General features: G+C 42.9%; 1 protein-coding gene across 7 annotated transcripts in view; it reads left to right on the top strand.

Moving 5' to 3' along the window:
* LOC308477160 (potassium voltage-gated channel subfamily KQT member 1-like) overlaps positions 1–21,486 on the top strand; it is a 357,143-nt gene that overhangs the window by 67,012 nt on the left and 268,645 nt on the right. For 4 of the 7 annotated variants that reach the window (XM_081005502.1, XM_081005501.1, XM_081005503.1 and 1 more), the window contains 2 exons: positions 4,586–4,612; positions 8,391–8,450. The exons of 1 other annotated variant lie outside the window; for it this stretch is intronic. In XM_081005502.1, the coding sequence (XP_080861628.1) occupies positions 4,586–4,612; positions 8,391–8,450 (87 nt within the window). The remainder of the gene's footprint in view (positions 1–4,585; positions 4,613–8,390; positions 8,451–21,486) is intronic. 2 more of the 7 variants (XM_081005504.1, XM_081005505.1) reach the window with 2 other exon arrangements.

Here is a 21,486-nt window from a genome sequence, read left to right as displayed (position 1 = left end):
ATTCCAGGTTAAGCCAGAGTTTCCTCACCTAGACTCCCTCAAGCATTCTGTACCTTTAAGAGCTGCGTGGAAGAGAAAATATGCTTTGTGCAGCTTCCACTTCCACTTTAGCATGGTAATGGGAAAAAGCTGTGCATGGTAAAATATTCCTTTCCATTCAGTTCTTGTGGGTTCAGGAAACCTCTGTGTAACAATTATAGTCTGTCTGAGAAGCCTACTTAAGAGAACGTCAGGACTACCATGGCAAGAGAATTTGTGATCAAATAGAAAGCTCAGTTTTGAATATCACATCCTAATCATTTTGAGTGGGTTAGCTGGCGTGTGCGTTACTGCATCACTCTTTTGTTTAAGAAAAACGGAGGTGGGAGAGATGAAGGCAGAAGCACTTTAGATGGTGGGGCCTCAGATTCACAGAGGTCTGCTTGCTACCTGAGCATTCTAGGAGCTGGGCTTGTTTGCTTGTTTATTGCATTTGCATACTTCCTTTCTGCCAACTAACCCAAGGTGGAATACAGTTTTAATTTATTAAACCAAATAAATGATATAAGAGGCAGGGGAGGGGACAATCCAACTGAAGCAGCCCTGATGTTAATTTGCCTGCCTACCTCATTCTCTATTTTCCACAGAGCAATTGTTGAAAAAAGGTCTGATGTTGCCTTTGGCTCAGGTAGTGTCCATTGTACCTTACTGGGGTGGGTGACTATCTGACTGGAGCAGGCCCTGATATTATCACAGGACAGAGGATGTCTGTTGGTGTTGTGATGGGGAGGGGAGAGGACAGTCCAACTGGATCAGACCCTGATATTGCTTTTGTCTGCCTCCATTAATTCCCACCACCATCACACCATATTAAAAAGGTAAAGGTAAAGGACCCCTGACAGTTAAGTCCAGTCGCCAGGCTTTCCCAGTCCAGGAATGACCGTAGCTGTTGAACCAGCCACAGTTATTCAAAGGCTGTTGATGGCCCTCTCATTAATGTGATTTGTAGATGTTTGTTCATACATGGTTGTGTATAATAAAAATAACTTGATAGTTGTTAAACAATCTCTTGTTCTTCTGAAAATAATACATGTATTCTTAGGATAAGAAGATTAATAACTCCAGGGATTCATCTAGCAGATAGAATATATTGATCACTGCCAGCCTCTCAAAGCTGTCATGTCGGAGCAGTTACTGTTGAATTTATCAAAATTGCCCAAAACATCACAATGACTAATGTCTGCTGGAAATAGAACAATAATTCTCAGTTTGGGATTTAGGTTTTAGGACTTTTTAGAGCTGTGTTTGCACATAGTAGCTTTTCCCTTTGAGATCAGACTGCAGAGGCTTCTTCTCAATAGCAAGTATGCCTTTTGGACTTCATAACAATATGTCCTCTCCTTATTCTAATTCAGTGTTACTAATAATACTGTAAGGGCTGGTGCTCTGGAGTCAAGCTGGTAGTTGCATCACAAAGCAAGTGACTGGTTTGTGAGCAGTTCAAAGTAAGAAGTTAGACCAGTGTCAGGTGCTAGATTATAGGCACAGATTATTGGCCCTTGTGTTATGCTTTGCTAGCAACTCCAGTGTCACACTTCTGATTATCTGCAGTTTGGACACTATTTACACAAATTCTGTCTGCAACTGTATGGAGCTTACTGACAGATTATGAAAATTAATGTCATTCTCTCCCCTACGTTTGTGTTATCTGTGGTATCTTGCAATGCTCTGAACCAAGCAAGCCATGCTCAACAGAGACATGACAATGGTCAAGACTGTAGGTTGGGTTCCACTCAGGGACACAAAATAGTTCAAGTAAGGCACAAAGGTACAGAGTGGGATAGGATTCTTCTCTTCAGCAAAGACTTGGTTGGTTAAATGCCCTCAAGTAAAGGATCTTCACTGATTCACATTTAATTTGTGGGGTTATATCAACCTGATCTGGGATGAGCTGCTGCTGTGTTCAAATGGCAGTTTTATGTGTGGGGTTGTAGGAGCAGGGCTTAAATTTGCTTTCATTTATTAGCTAGGCCCTTGACCTGTGAATGGTGCAAAATGGGGACAGGTTACTTGAGGGATGTGTGGCAGATTCCTGGCTGTGAGAAACATGGTGTGGTTGGAGCCAATTTCACAGCTTGCAACATAGAAAGAGTTTGCAGAACTGAGGCTGAACTTTAAAAGCTCCTTTAAATCTTATTAGAAACATGCATTGAAAGAGTCTGAAATACTTAAAGTGGTACCTCGGGTTAAGTACTTAATTCGTTCTGGAGGTCCGTTCTTAACCTGAAACTGTTCTTAACCTGAAGCACCACTTTAGCTAATGGGGCCTCCTGCTGCTGCCGCGTTGCGGGAGCACAATTTGTGTTCTCATCCTGAAGCAAAGTTCTTAACCGAAGGTACTATTTCTGGGTTAGCGGAGTCTGTAACCCGAAGCATCTGTAACCTGAAGCGTATGTAACCCGAGGTACCACTGTACTTTAATGTGGAAGAGCCAAGGTGGTGCCCTCCAGACTGTAAGCCCCAGTCACCAAACCAATGGTTAGGGAAGACGGGAGCAGCAAAGGTTGTAGTCTGGTAGTAGGGCACCAACATGGGCTAACCCTGTTATAACAAGTAACTGCATATCATTTGCCACATTGGGCTCTGCTGCTATGTGCAATAAAACAGAGGTGGCTGAAGCTGTTTTTAGTCACCCACCACCCTCTTCTCAAATCAGTCATCTCTTTCTACCTCTGAAATGTTCCACTTCTTCTGATGTGATGCCATTCTGACATGGACTTGGAGCGGGTCAGGAAAAAGGAAGGATGACTGTCGAACAATGGCATCACACCACTGAGTGTGTCTCTTATGGATGGGCAAATCTGACAGCTCTGGTTTCTCTGTTTCCCATTTTCCTAGTTTTATGTTTGGTTCTCCACATTTCCACTTCAATTTGCTTTGTTTCCTGGTGAAGTGCTAGATTAGATGCTGAAGGTGTGTGCCTGGCCTGGCCTTTGACACCTGAGATATAGATATAGTAGGACCCACCCTATTTTATTGATTGCAATCTATCTTAATTGTTTTAAATATTTTAAGAAAATGGCAACCTACCCTGGGATCTCATAGTAAAGGGTGGGTATGCACACAACAGGGACGTGGGTGGCGCTGTGGGTAAAACCTCAGTGCCTAGGACTTGCCGATCGTATGGTCAGCGGTTCGAATCCCCGCAGCGGGGTGAGCTCCCGTCTTTCGGTCCCAGCTCCTGCCCCCCTAGCAGTTCGAAAGCACCCCTAAGTGCAAGTAGATAAATAGGTACCGCTTTCTAGCGGGAAGGTAAACGGCGTTTCCGTGTGCTACGCTGGTCTGGTTCGCCAGAGCAGCTTCGTCACACTGGCCACGTGACCCGGAAGTGTCTCCGGACAGCGCTGGCTCCCGGCCTCTTAAGTGAGATGGGCGCGCAACCCTAGAGTTGGACACGTACGGGCAGGGGTACCTTTACCTTTACCTTTTATGCACACAGCACTGCCATGGAACAGAAGGTTAGTTCTGGGTTGAGGAGTAGAATAGGCTCAGAAAGGCACCACATTGCAATCAGGGTCAGGGTTGAAGGGACTGTGTGTATTTATATCCAAAATCTATTAATGTGGAGTGTTGCATCCCCTCAGCTCCCTAGGAACCTGTTTTTTGCTTAAGGCAATGGTGGGAACCCTCTGGCCCCTGGACCTAACTAGGCCAGTCATGCATTCCCATCTGGGCTGTGGGGCCATTTCAGCTAAAGTCATATGACAACAGGTGTGGGATTGGTAAAGATTCAGCTTGGTGAAGCACTACATTCAAAAGGAAGAATCAGGAGTTCACTCAGTGCCAAATTCAAGCCAGAGCTGCAAAATGCACTTATGAGTGTGCTCCAGTTCTTCCCTTCCAGCCACAGAAGGAAGTTACAGTCTCCTGACATCATATGATTGACGCCACCTAATTCCTAAAGGGAACCACCCTTTGACTAGATTCAGTTCCACACTCTGGCTTAAAGCATGTGGCACAGGTGGGTCCCCTTTTGCTTTTGAAAATGGGGAGCTGGCACTGCATCTTTGTCCTAGAATCTTAGGTGTGTGATCTGATGCCTGTAGCATCCTGGAGAGGCTTACACAGTTTGCTATCTCCATCTTGGGATCTGAGTTTAAACCTGACCTTATAGCTTATAGCTATAACATCCATGCCTATTTTTTGTTTTTCTTCATCGCTGTACCTCTTGTTCTGTGTAACATCTTCCTGATGCAGAACTCAAGCATTTTGCACTATTTTATGACATTTTGGCTGGTCCTAATGAAGGTATCAACCGATTGTGGATTTTGTATGCTTTTTTCTTACCGCCCAACACCTGTGGCTTTTTTGTTTCCATGTGAAAGACTTGGGCGTTTCTGATGGATATTTCCTATTGATGATCCTCTTGAAGGTTATCATACTTGTTGGTCACCAGATCAGAGCCTGGGTTGCTTCTGGGGCAGCATGAGAATCTTCGCTGGTGATTTCTCCTCCTCAGTTCAGTTTAGAAATGGCTCTCTTAAGCCAAACTTAGTTGACTTGAGACTGACTTTTCTGAATACATTGCACCCTTCTTCCCCACTAGGTCTTACACGGATGTTCAAGCAGACAGGTAGGTTGGAAACTTTTTGTGAGAGATGCCTGTTGAAGGTAATGGCCCCATATAACTTCATGCACTCTGTATTTCATCCACATACAGAATGGAACTATACCCCTGATTTCTTAATAGCTCTTACTGCAAACTCCTTCCTGATTTTCTGTAACATGATGAAATGTTTTAACATGGCAATGTCGGAATAAAAAGCTGAGCTTTGGCTTATTACAATAAGAGTAAGAAATAGGTCCAAACAAGCAACATAAATTGTGTGCACGGTGGAATGTTGGGCCATTTTTGTTTATTTGTATCATTTTGCCTAAAAATTCATATCTTCCCTGATGAGTATGTGCTTCAGGAGACAAATGAGAGTTTGAGTTTAGCCTCATCACAAGCAATGGTGGATTTACCTGGATTCACTCAATGGGGCATATTTCTGAGTAGAAGTGCCTTTATTCACTGGGGGGGGGGGGGCTACTGTGAGGGAACAATAGACACGCCCCTGCTTCCAAAGAAGGCACACTTAGCAAGCCAAGCTCAAAGCCCTTCCTCTCTCCATGCTATACCTACTATTTCCTTACTTCTTTTTCTCCTAATCCTTCCCTTTGGTTGGCATGGGGCAGCAACTGAGTCAGAGCCAACATTCAAGCTCTTGGTTCAGGGCTCAAGCTCAGTGTTAGCTAGCTGTTGTATGTGTGCGTGACAGACCCACCCCCTACACACATACCTAACACCCCTCCCTCATGAACATAATATGCTTATTTCCCCCATCTATAACTGGCTGTTGCAATCTGGCAAAAGCTTTACAACCAGAACACAAGCAACAGCAGATCCACTGATGCCTGCTTCTGTAACTGCATCGCAGCACCAGACCAAACTTAGAAGTGTATCTTCCTTCTTGTGTAGTGGAGAAAATCCTGTACTTGGGGACATCGCAAGGGTCAGCACACCCAGAGTGCAGTGGATTAACCTTGCCCTGGGAAAACCACCTTCATGATGATGCTATCTCCCCACTAGGGACTTCTTCCACCTTTAGAGCAGCAGTGTACAAGCCACTTGCACGGCTGATAGCAGGGTGAGATAGTGATGTTGGTTGCTGAAATGCTTTGTTAGCTAGACATGGAAATTAAGTTGAGCGTAGTAGTGATTTAACAATGGCCCCCAATTTCAGAGTGTGAAAGAAGCAGAACACATGTGTTTCCTTATTTCTACAGGGAGTGTCAGCGGGTTTTATGGGCTGCTTATGAAGGGTTATTAAAATGAGCAACATGACTCTAGTTCCAAAACACAACTAAGGCACAATGTGTGGCCCTGCTGCAATGGAATGTGAGAACAGCAAAACAACGGGCATACACACGGAATCGCAGAGAGCTACAGTGCAAAAAACAGATTTGGAAAATGAATTTTTGGCTGCTATGCACATGAGCCCTACTAGGAGTGAAGTAACTTTCCTTCTTCCCTTCCTCTTGTTTTGTTCTGTCTTGTCTTTGTGGGTCCTCTAGTGGCCACTGATCAGTGTGCAGTAACGCAGAGGCCTCATATAGCCAAGAAGACTCTTATTCTGGATTGCAAGCCTTTGTTGCCCCATCTTTCAGAGGAACCAGGACCCCCCTCCTTTGTATGCTTTCCCTCTTGCTGTATTGTTAAAAGCTGGGCATCACTTTGTTAAGATCCCAGCAGAGGCCTTTGGAAACCATATGAGTGGCCCCATAGAAGCGACCACTCTCATAAGAGCCGACATAACTCCTGCTGCCATGCTTTGGTCCTTCACATGACATGATCCCAGAGGAAGCATGCTATGCTTACAAGATATTGGGATAAAAAGCAGAATTTTGATATGAAAGAAAATATTAGACTCAGCGTGGAGAGAGACAACTGAAGGAAGAAGCAGGAATTGTTCTAACCTGATCAGGGCAATGGTTGGCACCTACCAGGAATGAAATGTCCTATGTCAATTTATCTATTTTTATTTATTTGTTGTAGGTATTTAAATACCGTTTAATCACTAACATTTCTACAAACAGGTTTATGTTTGTTATTTGTTTAAAATGGTACAAATTAAATGGCTACAAAATGGCATTCATCCAAAATACCTACAGTAAATGTGTGGTTGAAAATGATTTGGTTTGTGGGAATGGAGGCAAAATTCACTTAGTTCAACCCAGGAAGAGGAGACAGAAAATGGAGCATTGTGAGAGAACCCGCCTTTTATGATTTATATGAAGCAGAAGTTTAAAGTAGTGTTGTGAGTTTTGGAGGAGTGGGCTGTGTGCTTGAGTCCTTTCTAATTCCTTGATCCAACAAGGACTCAGTTGCTGGAATAGCAAGACAAGTTTATTGTTTGTGAGTTGTGTGCAAGAGCTAGAAGCTAGAAGCAAACTATAGGCTATGCAGCTGAGAGACAGAGCCAAGCCTGTTTTCTGCTATAATCCAAGACTGTGGCCGTGGAAGAAGGAAGACCCTCTTGGGTGTTAATGCTATGAGCCCTATTTGACCTTTGATGAGTTTGACCTTTGATGAGTTAGTAAGTAAACCAATTTTTAATTTAGCAAAGGTGGTCTTTTCCAATGCTGGGGGAAGAGGGAAGTTCCCCCACAATGACATATTTTAAAGGTCTATCAGCCTATGTTTCCACACTTTACTCTACTGCATATTTTGTGATTTTAAATTTCTCTTGCAGTTCTCTCACTTTGTACTTGCCCCAAACTTGGGTCTTGGCATCCAGGAATTCTCGTTTTACAGACATATATTTTTGAACCAAGACAAATGAAGTCAGTTTGCTTTAAAATATGGATGAAATTAAACTTTCTTTCATGTTGTGTGTGTGTAGGCTATACATTGTTGGACAGTTTTGAAGGAAAGGCTAAGCAGCCGTCTGTTGTGAGGTGCTATTGCTCTGGAATTATTGCATCAATCAAGGGATTGGACGAGATGACGTAGAAGGGCCCCTCATCCTCTAGGAGTCTACAGCCTCTTCTGTACTTCTAGCAGTTGTGTTCATGTGGTTTTCATGTGCGGCACTAATGCTTGAGTAAGGGGAAGCGGGGTGGTGCCCCTACCCCTGGTGACATCTGCCTAGCCTGCCTCTCTGACTTCAGCATGTTGTCTAAGCAAAGTTCCGGATATTTTGTCTCTATCTGGCATCCTAAGTGATGTTTGGCAGTTGATATACTGATTTCCATTTCCGTGCACTGCTCTGGTTCACCATAAAGCGAGATGAGCGTGGCAACCCCAGAGTCAGTCACGACTGGACCTAATGGTCAGGGGTCCCTTTACCTTTACCTATACTGATAATATTTAATAGTTGGCATGTAATAGTATTAGTTATTTGCATGTATTTGATAAAAGACAAAATGAAATGGAATTTGATATCAGACAGTTTCTGTGAGTGCAGATTGTGAGACAATCAAGAGATTCTGAAAGAAGCACTAAGATAAAAGATGCATTATAATGTAAATATTAATATTTAATTTATATTAAAACATTTAATATTTGAGTAGCAAGACTGGATTTTTTAGGCATATTTCAAATATATGTTTCAGCTGTAAAACACCTATGCACAATGAAATTTCTAATTGATGTGAGAGATAAAAAAATAGCATAATATTGAAAAAGTAAACCGACTGCAGAACAGTTTCAGAAAAAGGCTTGAATATCAGCATTTCAGTTCAAGAGGTTTGTAGTCTCAGTGGAATGCAAAAGGTTCTGTTGGTAGTTCAGTTGTCTTTCTTCTCTAATTGATTTTATTGTTTGCTTTTTCTTCTGCTTCCCTTCTGGCCATTGTGTTTGTATGAAGGCCGACAGCTTTCTTGGTCATCTTTATCTATCTGTGCTGCAACCTGTCCCGCTTCACAAGGTACAAGGAACATCATCCCCACATTTGTGATATACTTCTGTCTCTGTGTTGATATTTATAGTAAACATGTGTATAAATGAATAGGTGTGAGAGAGAATGTGAGGGCATGCCTCTGATTACACTTGTCTGCTGTGCCTCATTGCTGATGGCTCAGATACAGAGACGGGTGTGCCATAATGGTGGGGGGGGGGATACCATGGCAATGGCTAGTCTAGGGAGGTGTTCCTTGGTGCATGACTTCTGCAAGTGCCAGAGAGAGAGGAGGAAAGGCTTGGAGATCACAGTAGCTGTGTGCCCTTGAACAAGGAGCAAGAGTGAGAGCAAGGAGTTGCGACCAACTGAGTGAGAAAGTGTGAATGTGAATAATAATAATAATAATAATAATAATATAATAATAATAATAATAATAATAATAATAATAATAATAATTCATACCCTGCCCATTTGGCTGGGTTTCCCCAGCCACTGTGGGCAGCTTCCAGCAGAATATTAAAATACAATTATTCATCCAGTATCAAAAGTTTCCCTAAACAGGGCTGCCTTCAGATGTCTTCTAAAAGTCCGGAAGTTGTTTATTTCTTTGACATCTGATGGGAGGGCATTCCACAGGGCGGGCACCACTACCGAGAAGGCCCTCTGCCTGGTTCCGTGGATAAGAGTGTGAGACTGATGTTAAAAGAAGTTTGGGGCTTGGCTAGAGGCTTCAGAGCAAGAAGGGTTAAAACAAAGTTGGACCATCGTCTGTAGCAGGAGAGACTGCAAGAGCAGGGTAATTAAGAAGGTGACAGGGAGGTTTGGTTTGCTTAACAAAGTGTCCGAGCAAAATGCCAGGATTGTATTTGGGTTTACGAAGAAGCCTCCTTATAGAAGCCCAGTAAGCAAAGGAACAGAAACCTACCAGGCTTACCCTGAACTGAGGGAATGAGTTGGATTCTGGGTGCTTAACCTTGTAAATAAATAATAATGGAGTTTTCAATCATTGCCTTTTTTAGTTTCCGCAACAAATCTAGGGGGGAAAGACACCCCCTTAAATGGACCTTATTTTAGGTCGTGTGCACACTACTGGCTGAAAATGCAGTCTATTTTTTCCAATTCAGATCAAAGTTGGTTTGGAGAAAAAATCATTTAAAGCACAGTGTTTCTTAAAAACCAAATGGATTAGTGTGGATTGTCGTGTACACAGCTATAGTCAAGGGTGCCAATAGAATTTCCTGGGCCAAATGCATTGCACGTAGGTTCCCACCACCCACCCCATAATCTATTGTCAAGAAGTATGCATATTTACATACAGTACATTGGCCCAGCCTACCTCACAGGGCTATTGCTGGTGTTGCTTGTTGGATTTCATATGCACTGCATAAGGTCCCAGGGCAGATTGCAACAGTATAAAATTCATTATTAAATACAGTTTTAAAACAAACCACAGTGATAGGAATAGGGTGGATCCTTCTGTAAAGATAAAAGTGAGGAGTGGAGGATAATATGAACAACCTTGAGCTCCCAAATGGAAAAGCAGGTTACAAATATATAATGTCAGTTACAGAAGCCCCTAGGTTTAACTGCAATGTTCCATAGTCTTAATAATTACAGAAAAATGCAAAAAGAAAAGTTTGCCAACCCTGATAAATAGCAAGCAAAAAATGCCCTGTGTACAGTTTCTCAACTCTGGTTTCTGAACTGCCAACTCTCAGCCCAACCTCTCTCACATTGATGTTGCGAAGGTAAAGGGAGGAAGGAGAAGACAAGGGAGGAAAACCAGGATGTAAATGTACAGCAAATATGTGGAATTTCACAACTCGGAACACAAAACGCACAAGGCATTTTGCCAGCCTTGAGAAACAAAAAATAGCATAGTTGCCTGTATCAGGAAGTTTATAATGTATAAACTGTATCAGGAAGTTTTAATGTTTGATGTCACACTGTGTTTTTATATTATGTTGGAAGGCTCCTGGAGTGGCTGGGGCAACCTGGTCAGATGGGGCATGGTGTAAGTAATAAAATATTAGTAGTAGCAGCAGTAGTAGTATTATTTTATATTTTTGTTTATGGCTACAGTATAGTACTAAATAGCTGTGTCTCAATGGGGGACATGGAAAACAAAATGGGTGTGATTGCAATAGCAGCATTTTTCTATGCTCATTTGTTTCAAGGGAATCTCTTTTGAGTAAAACACACTGAAGCCAGCCAATTGGCTTTTATTGTGTAAAGGCAACACACTTGGGGTGTGACTGAGGCATCGTTAGTGGGTGATTCCCTAGAATGGATGGCTGGGTGGTTGCCTGCTCTTGATGGAGTTACACTCCCTCTGAAAGAGTGGGTATGTAGCTTGGGGTACTCATGGACCCTTGGCTGTCACTTGAGGCTCATGTGGCCTCGGTGGCTTGGAGTGCCTTCCATCAGCTTTGGCTGGTGGCCAGGCTGCGCCCCTGGCTGGACTGGGGTAGCCTAATTATTGTTGTCTATGGTATGGTAACCTGTAGGTTACTGTAACATGTTATACATAGGGTTGTCTCTGAAGATGGTTCAGAAATTTCAAATGGTGAATAATTCAGCGGCCAGGTGGCTCGCCAGGACAAGACGGTTTGAGCATATTGCATTGATCCTGGTCTGACTGCAATAGCTGCCAATTAGTTTCTGAGCCCAGTTCAAAGTGCTTGTTTTGACATAGAAAGCCTTAAGTGGCTGAGGACCGCAATGCCTCAAGGATTGCCTCTCTTATATGAGCCTACCTGGACCTTGCGATCATCCTCTGTGCCTTGTCCTCAAAAGGTTCGGAGGGTGGCAACAGAAGAACAGGCCTTTTCTGCAGTGACTCTCCATTTGTGGAAAGCTCTCCCCAGGGAGGTTCGGCCGGCGCCTTCATTATACACCTTTAGGTGCCAGGCGAAAACGTTCAACCAGGCCTTTGGCTGATTAACATCTTCTACCACTTTTAAATGTGTGGGAGTGGGGGTTATTGGTTTGTTTTTTCTGTTCTTGTTTTTATCGTGTATTTTGTGCTTTTATATTGTATTTTTATGTTGTAAACTGTCCTGAGATCTGTGGGTGAAGTACATGTCCTAGTATATGGGAAATACTTTTAATGAGAAATGTTTTGTTTTTGAAAGGCCAAATATAGAAATAATTTTATCTGACGAAAGGGTGGGGGGTGGACAGGGAGAGAAGAATGCAATTGTGCACAAAGACTGGCAAATGCTACCTGCTACCTGCTAGAGCAGTCTTGGATTTCAGACGTACTCCAGAGGTTCTTCGCAAGAGAAAGATTGTGGCTTGGCAGTTCCAAGAAACAAAACTTTATGGGAATTTAAGACCAGTCTAACCAAATCTAGTATGAAAATTGACTATTCTTTTGTCCTGGACAAAGTTCTGCACCATTTCTTTTGTTAGTGGTTTCTGGGGCCAATCAGAAATATATTTAGATTAGATTCCTCTGCCCAACAGCTCTGCACTTACGCTGTAAAATAGAGAACTATATGACCTTTGTGAAAATAGGATGAAATTTAAGGATATTGCTCTTTTGAGAGAGATGTAAAATGCTAGGTGGCTCTCTTGAGCCACATCACAATCTAAGGGTTCATCACAAGTGCTCAGGCCTAAACTTGTTATTTATATACTTTGCATCTGAAATGCCTTCTGGGAGCATCAACTATTTATGTTGTGCAATGTGCATTGCACTAATTACAAACAGGGATTGAGTGAAGCTTACTTTTAAATTGCTTCAGGTAGGTAGCTGTGTTGGTCTGACACACTCAAAAAAAAAATAAATAAAAAATTGTCTAGTAGCACCTTATAGACCAACTGAGTTTGTTCTGGTATAAGCTTTCATGTGCAGGCACTCAGATGCATGCACACGAAAGCTTATACAAGAACAAACTTGGTCTTTAAGGTGCTACTAGACAATTTTTTATTTATTTTTATTTTTATTTAAATTGATTGTTAGACAATGTTTTATTCATCTGCTTTATGTACTTACAGTACTTGTATGATGCCCAATAGCAGCCTCCTAAAACGCAGTAGGGACGTGGGTGGCACTGTGGGTTAAACCACAGAGCCTAGGACTTGCCAATCAGAAGGTCGGCAGTTCGAATCCCTGTGATGGGGTGAGCTCCCGTTGCTCGGTCCCTGCTCCTGCCAACCTAGCAGTTTGAAAGCACGTCAAAGTTCAAGTAGATAAATAGGTACTGCTCCGGTGGGAAGGCAAAAGGCGTTTCCGTGCGCTGCTCTGGTTTGCCAGAAGCGGCTTAGTCATGCTGGCCACATGACCTGGAAGCTGTACGCCGGCTCCCTCGTCCAATAAAGCGAGATGAGCGCCGCAACCCCAGAGTCGGCCACGACTGGACCTAATGGTCAGGGGTCCCTTTACCTTTAAAATGCAATATGTCAGTCATCAATAAAGCAGTAAAAGAACAAAAAACCAGCAGTGGCAAATAAAGCAGTATAATAAGATATGCATCTTCACAAAAAGTTGATTAAAATGCAGATATACAAAACCTGAGAAAATGTAAAGTCTCTTCATGGGGTGGAAAAGGGTAGACAACCTTGGTAGGGAAATCTAGAGAAGGGCCTCTAAAGATTATCTTACTTAATTTATGAATCACTTTCCATAAAAACATCTCCAGTTCCACCTAGTCTCACAAGAAGCAAGCCTAAGTCTCACAAGAAGCAAGTGATGAGGGTCAACTGTATCTCCCTTCGGACTGCAGGTGAAGGGCTGGGATGTCTGAATATGTTCTTCCCCTTTACAACAAATAACTCCCTGCCTCTAGAAAGCCATATGCCACAGCAAAGGATCCCAGCCAAGCCTTCTCATTCATTAGCAGACTTGTAAGGAATGTGCTTGGAGAAATATTGTAAGAATGTGAGGCCTCATCCTGAGGCCGTACAGTGGAGTCTGCCTATTTACAGTGGTACCTCGGGTTACATACGCTTCAGGTTACATACGCTTCAGGTTACAGACTCCGCTAACCCAGAAATAGTGCTTCAGGTTAAGAACTTTGCTTCAGGATGAGAACAGAAATCAGGCTCCGGCGGCGTGGCAGCAGCAGGAGGCCCCATTAGCTAATGTGGTGCTTCAGGTTAAGAACAGTTTCAGGTTAAATACGGACCTCTGGAACAAATTAAGTACTTAAGCCGAGCTACCACTGTAGCTTAAATCTGCTTAAATCCACTGCTTAAATCTGTGAGATGTTCCCATTCTAAGTGTGCCACGAGGTTCCAACCCTTCAAATATATTTTATTGGATGAATTTGGCAAGAGTAGGTTTGAAAGTCTGTCGTTTCGGGATTGGGTGTGAGTTTTCAGGAAGCCCACTTTTTTTGCTTCAGCTTCCTTCCCTGGGTACATGGATCTGTAGCAAACTTTGTTGACCCATCATGTGTGAAGAAGCCACGGGAGTTGTTTACACGTTAAAAAATAACATTCTTACTCAATATCTATGAAGAAAAAAAATCTTTTATGTAAGTTGCATATTATTTAGTATATCAGTGAATAATTGTGTATGATGTGAAACCAACGACCTAGATTAAAACACATCCGGCTGTATTTAAGTGCCATAGGAATAGAAAACTGCTAAGCAGTTCTCTCAGAAGTAAATCTTCTTGCAGGGCAGCAGTTGAAGAAGGAGCAAAAAGGGTTTTCGTGTGTGTGTGTGTGTGTGTGTGTTTCCTTGTGGCTGATTAGCTGCTCTCCCTGTGCAAAGGTCAGAGGGGGCAGGGTTTCTGTTGAGGCAGGTGATTAGCTGTGGGAGGAGCTTATCAGAGCTTGCAGGGCAGCGGCGCGCGCAGTTTGATCCATCTTTTAGATTTAGGGGAGCTAGTCTCAAACGTTTGTTGGGGGAGACCTAGGTTTTTTTGTGGGGGGAGTTATTTGTCCTGTCTTCACGCTTTTTATGATGGAGGACCGCTGTAGCCACCCCCAACGACACGTTCTCAAGATGGAGGGGGAGGGAACAGCTGCAGTCGCCTGCGGTTCCTGCGCAATGTTTGCCATCTTGCCAAAGGTTGCAGGCAGCTTTACCTGCAGCAGTTGCATGTTGATTGCCCTCTTAAAAGACAAAGTCCAGCAACTGGAGGAACGTGTAGCTACGCTCCAAAGAATTAGAGAGCTGGAGCTCTTCTTGGAAGCAACAGAGCACACCGTCTCCACCAAGGAGGAGACAGGGGACTCCCCTGAGAAGGAGGCTACTTCACCAACACAGGAGCCAGATATATGGAGAAACGTGACTCAAAGAAGTAGGAGGCCCAGGGTTCGCTCTGATTGTTTAGAAATACACAATCGCTTTGAGGTCCTCTCCCCTAGCATGGAAGACGAAGAGCAGACTCCATTTGAGGATCTCTCCCTCATTACAGTCGATCAGGTATATGAAGACGAGCAGCAAAGTCAGTCCTCAGGGAATGTGCAGGCGACCTTGGAACGGACAGCTCACGGAAGAACCCCGACCAAACCTAAGAGGAGGCGTGTAGTGGTGATAGGGGATTCCCTACTGAGGGGAACAGAAGCAGTGATCTGTGGGCCTGACAAGATGTCTCGGGAAGTGTGCTGTCTCCCCGGGGCTAAGATCCAAGATGTAACTGAACGACTGCAAGGAATCATAAAACCCACTGACAAATACCCCTTCCTCTTGGTTCATGTGGGAACCAATGACGCTGCAAGCAATAGCCTCCAGAAGATCAAAAGAGACTACGAGGCTCTGGGCAGGAAATTGAAGCAATTAAATGCACAAATTGTCATCTCATCTGTCCTCCCAGTTGAATGACGTGGCCCAGGGAGAGGGGGAAAAATAGTGGAAGTGAACAGCTGGCTTTGCAAATGGTGTAAACAGGAACGGTTTGGATTCTTAGATCACGGACTGCAGTTTCTTGAAGATGGACTTCTGGCAAGCGATGGGCTGCACCACACAACTGTTGGGAGAAATGTTTTTGCCAAAAATCTCAGAAACCTCATCAGGAGGGCTTTGAACTGACTAATGTGGGGGAGGGAGACAGTGCTCCTGAAGGTAGGAGTCTATCAATTGATGAAGATGATCATCCAAATGTCATAGACCAAATGGAGCAAACAGCACGCAGACCTAGTGGTGGGAGGAAAAAATCCTTAAATAAGAGACATGGGGGAATGATTAATGGACTTCAATGTCTGTACACTAATGCGCAAAGCATGGGAAATAAACAAGATGAGCTTGAGCTCTTGGTACAGCAAACTAAATATGACATAATAGGCATCACTGAAACCTGGTGGAATAAGTCCCACGATTGGAATGTAATAATGGGGGGATACAATCTATTTCAGAGAAACAGACCAGACAAGAAAGGAGGAGGAGTGGCGTTATATGTCAGGGATGTGTATACCTGTGAAGAGATCCAAGATTTAGAACCTCAAAGTCAAAGTGAGAGCATTTGGGTCAAAATTAAGGGAGAGAAGAATAACAGTGACCTCATTGTGGGAGTTTACTATAGATCCCCAAGCCAAACGGAGGACATAGATGATGCCTTCCTGGAACAGATGGCCAAGCATGCAAAAGGAAGGGAGATAGTAGTAAGGGGGGACTTCAATTACCCGGATATTTGTTGGATGTCAAACTCAGCCAAGAGCATAAGGTCAAACAGATTCCTCACTGGCCTTGCAGACAACTTCATTGTCCAGAAAGTGGGAGAAGCAACAAGAGGAACAGCCATTTTAGATCTGGTCCTAACCAATGTTGATGACCTGGTTAGTGGGGTAGAAGTGGAAGGATCATTAGGCGCGAGTGATCATACTCTTCTGAAGTTTACTATACAGCGGAAAGGAGCAGCCAAGCATACTAGGACTCAGTTTCTTGACTTTCAGAAAGCCAACTTCATAAAACTTAGGGAAGTGCTGGGTGAGATCCCATGGACAGTAATACTAAAAGGAAAGGGAGTTCATGATGGCTGGGAGTTTGTTAAGAGGGAGATAGTAAAAGCACAACGTCAGGCAATACCAATGAGACGGAAACATGGAAGGTGCCTAAAGAAGCCAGGGTGGCTATCTAAAGAACTTTTAGCTGAGTTAAGATTAAAAAAGGATGTGTACCAAAAATGGAAAAGGGGGGAAACCACCAAAGAGGAATTCAAACAAATAGCCAGCACGTGTAGACACAAAGTCAAAAAAGCTAAAGCACAGAATGGACTCAGGCTTGCTAGAGAGGTTAAAAGCAACAAAAAAGGCTTTTATGGGTATGTTTGTAGCAAAAGGAAGAACAAAGAAACAGTGGGGTCACTCAGAGGAGAAGATGGTGAAATGCAAACAGGGGACACAGAAAGGGCTGAGCTCCTCAATGCCTTCTTTGCCTCAGTCTTCTCCAATAAAGAAAACAATGCCCGACCTGAAGAATTTGGAGCAGATGATTCAGCAAAGGAAACACAGCCCAGAATAACTAAGGAGATAGTACAAGAATACTTGGCTAGTTTAGATGTATTCAAGTCTCCAGGGCCAGATGAACTGCATCCAAGAGTATTAAAAGAACTGGCAGATGTGATCTCAGAACCACTGGCATTCATCTTTGAGAATTCCTGGAGAACAGGCGAAGTCCGGGCAGACTGGAGGAGGGCAAATGTTGTCCCTATTTTCAAAAAGGGGAAAAGAGAGGACCCAAATAATTACTGCCCAGTCAGTCTGACATCAATACCAGGGAAGATTCTGGAGCAGATCATTAAGCAAACAGTCTGTGAGCACCTAGAAAGGAATGCTGTGATCACCAATAGTCAGCATGGATTTTTGAAAAATGAGTCAAGTCAGACTAACCTGATCTCGTTTTTTGACAGAATTACAAGCCTGGTAGATGAAGGGAACGCAGTGGATGTAGCCTACCTTGATTTCAGCAAGGCATTTGACAAGGTGCCCCATGATATTCTTGTAAAGAAGCTGGTAAAATGCGGTCTTGACTATGCTACCACTCAGTGGATTTGTAACTGGCTGACTGACCGAACCCAAAGGGTGCTCATCAATGGTTCCTCTTCATCCTGGAGAAGAGTGACTAGTGGGGTGCCACAGGGTTCTGTCTTTGGCCCGGTCTTATTCAACATCTTTATCAACGACTTGGATGATGGACTCAAGGGCATCCTGATCAAATTTGCAGATGACACCAAACTGGGAGGGGTGGCTAACACCCCAGAGAATCCTAAAAATCTGTCAAGAATGTATAACTTGCTGTTGAAATGGAATACACAGGATGAAACTGTTAAATCTGTTATGATTAAATGGGCACAAGATTTTGGACATAATATTATGTTTGCTGACTGGGAACAGTTATGGACCACAGGTATGAAATTTATGGCTTGTAATGCCTTAAGAGAAAATATAATGAAAATGATTTACAGGTGGTACTTAACCCTAGTCAAGCTAGCAAAAATTTATCATTTGCCAGATAGTAAATGTTGGAAATGTAAAGAGACGGAGGGTACATTTTTTCACCTTTGGTGGACATGCCCAAGGATTAAGGCTTTCTGGGAAATGATATATAATGAACTGAAAAAGGTATTTAAATATACCTTTCTGAAGAAACCAGAGGCCTTTCTTCTGGGCATGGTCGGCCAATTGGTGCGAAGGGAGGATAGAACTTTCTTTATGTATGCTACAACAGCAGCAAGAATACTCATCGGGAAGTACTGGAAGACACAAGAATTGCCCACCTGAGAAGAATGGCAGATGAAAGTGATGGACTATATGGAACTGGCTGAGATGACCGGCAGAATTCGAGACCAGGGAGAAGGGTCGATGGAAGAAGATTGGAAAAAATTCAAAATATATCTTCAAAAGTACTGTAATATAAAAGAATGTTAGAAGGAGGTTGGAAAAAGAAAATTAGGTCGTTCTGGTAGATATGATATAATGGACTAAGCAAAAATGAGTTGATGAAATCAATGAATTAGAGGAGGTCTAATCACATTATTTTAATTTTAAAATATGTAAATGAAAATAAGGTTAGAAGGATTTGCTGGAAACACGATCTGAACTAGAATACAAAATTGGGAGGTGAGAGGAGGTCATGGAAATAAGTAAAGGGAAAAGGTTATGTAAAGGTTTAATCTGTTTTTGTTTTATTTTAACTTAATGTATTTTCATATTTTTTGTCAAGTTTTCTTTTTTATTCTATCCTATTGTTCTTTTTTTTTTTTACTTGTCTATCTTTTGCTCTGTTATGGTTAAAGCTTTTTTTGTATTTTGTATGGTTTTTCTTTTTCTTTTTTGGAACTTTAAATCTGGAATAAATATCATTTATTTTAAAAAAAATACAAGTAAATATCAATACATATTACAGGGACTGGACTGAAGGGGATGAGATGGAGGAGGAATGGTGGAGATCCCTGTTTAGGATAGTTTTTAATGTATTTTTAATCTCTGTTGTAAGCCGCCCAGAGTGGCTGGGGAAACCCAGCCACATGGGCAGGGTACAAATAATAAATTGTTGTTGTTGTTATTGTTGTTATACAACACACACACACGTTCTCCTGACGCTGCAGGAGAAGAGGAATGCTGCATTGATTTACAGCAGGGGTTTTAGGAAGGTCACAGCTCAGAGGCAGATGAACAGAAGAGTTGGGAAGTGTTAGGAGAAGGGGAAGGTGAGGCAAGGCCAGGAGGCAGAGCAGCCAGCTGACACGTCACTGGAGAGTATTTCTGACCCCCCTTCTCCCAGAACTCGGCGTTTGTTAAGAGTGCAGGAACAGAGAGCTTGGAGACAGTTGGCCACGAGCAGACACAGTAAAAGGAAATGCTGTTGCTAGGGAGGAGGGAGGAGGAGCTCAGTTGGAGCAACACCATTGTTTGGGCATACGGCATTCTTTTGTCTCTCATTATTATGAATGAATAAACTCAATAAAAAGGACTCTACCTTGTTTTTCTCTTCTTCTTGCTGCCACCGGGGGAGGGATAGAATTCCTGAGCCTGACAGCATAGCAGAGCTACTAGTCTTGCTAAACTTAACATTGAACCTTGTGGTTTTTATTGATTGTAAATGTTTAGTAATTTTTAAAGCTGTACAGTGGTACCTCGGGTTAAGAACTTAATTCATTCCATAGGTCCGTTCTTAACCTGAAACAGTTCTTAACCTGAGGCATGTTTTTGCTAATGGGGCCTCTTGCTGCCGCTATGCCGCTGGCACATGATTTCCATTCTTATCCTGGGGCAAAGTTCTTAACCTGGAGCAACCACTTCCTGGTTAGTGGAGTTTGTAACCCGAAGCATCTGTAACCCAAGGTGCCACTGTACACACCTTGGCAGTTTCTGTGACATAATGGAAACTATGCATGGGCTTACACAATTACTGGACCATTTTGTTTTTTATTTATTCATTCCCAAGATTTATATGCTGCTCTTTAGTTTGGAGATTTCTATAATGACTAACAATTAATGATGTAAATAGCAGCATTAGTAAGTTAAGATCAGGAGCACCAGCCTGTTCTTTCAATACAACAGATACAACTCTAGCATTACAGTAGTTCTAAAACAGTTAAAAGACTCAGGCAAATAAAAACGTGTTCAACTGACAGACCCCCCAAGGAGAGTATTCCACAGCTGGGGCGCTGCCACAGAAGTCTCTCCCACCATCTCACTTCTAAAGGCAGGGAGGACTTAGAGAAGGGCCTCCCAGGATGATCTTAGTGACAAATCACATCATGCGCCAGCTCACTGGGAGCAATATCTCCTCCTCCTCTGAGCTCCCTTTGCCACCTGAGTTCATAAATTGCAAAGAATTCTGTGTACTTAGGGGGCAACAAAAACGAGACAAATTCATTAGGAATTGATTTGACTTGATAAGGTACACAAATAAAAAGGAACACCAGCAGACTTTACCCCACTCATCTCCTGTATGTGAGAATTTGGAATTCTTAAATCTTTCACTTTGCTCCTTGCTGGCCCTCTTTCCCTCTGATTATACTTACTTATAAAGCGTGTTCTACTTTTTCTTTGGTCTTGTTGAGAAGATGGAAAGCGGCAGGTGATTTAATGTTCTTGAAATTGAATCACACTTTTTATAAGTGACCCCAGTGAAATGTCTACAATCTGTGGTTATTTGTTATTAGGATTGATTCTAGTTTACTTACGTATTTTACTACGTAATAATAGTAACAACAACAACAACAACAATAATAATATATTTTCAATCAAAGAATGTGAAGTTGGGAAGATCTATCTTCCTTCAGGAGGAGCATCTGCACAAAAGCACAATCTTGGCATTTTATAGATAAATACATGGGAGCAGTTTCCAAGCAAAGCTGATGGAGTGTAGAGTCCCATTGCCCTGGTAATTCCCTCCTCTCCTGAGAGCTTTTTTGAGACTTGCCTGATGAGAGAACAAGAGGATTCTTTTCAGGCAGGCTTAACTATTGACTGCCCTTGATTATTTGTATGGAGGATTAACTCAGAAGGTGAAGAATACCAGGCCACCCCCCAAATTAATCCTGATTAATTTCCTCATAAAGTCCAATAAGTGGGGGGACGGGACTGCTGCACCAAACAAACGAAAAACCCATGTTGTCAGCGACCTATTTGTGATATCTGAATGACCCATTTACAATAGTTAGCCCTGTCTGGAAGCAGGCGCAGTCTCTGCAGAGGTCCTGAAAGCAGCTCTGCCTCACAGGACTTTTTTTTTTAAAAAAATGTTCTCAAATCAGAGGCTTGGAGAAGGTGGAAAGAGAAACTAGCAATTAACCTCAGCTGCTTTGCTAGACTCCTACTGCAGGTGTTGGTGACTTGTGGACGTCACCTCCCGCATCCAGTGCGATGTACCAGCAGAGGATGCGGAGCTCCAGCAGAGGCCTCAGAGATTTCCTGCTCCCAGCAGACAGCTTCTTCCAGAGTCCCCAGTTTAGGGGGAAACTCCTCTCCCACACAGTTCAAAGTTACAAAGTGTTTGTTGTCTCTGGACGCAAGACAAGCTAAACACTACTATCTACTATATACAGTTCTTCTGGTTCTTGAATTAATTAATTAATTAGTGCCAACACTATCACCATGCAATCTAATGCTGCTGTGTAATACCCACAGTCTCTTCCCCTGACTCTCACGGATCCAGACC

Source organism: Podarcis pityusensis (assembly GCF_964106645.2).
Source record: "Podarcis pityusensis genome assembly, chromosome: 5".
NCBI lineage: Eukaryota > Metazoa > Chordata > Lepidosauria > Squamata > Lacertidae > Podarcis > Podarcis pityusensis.
The sequence above is the reverse complement of the archived record's forward strand: the minus strand, read 5'-3'. Positions and strand labels throughout refer to the sequence as shown.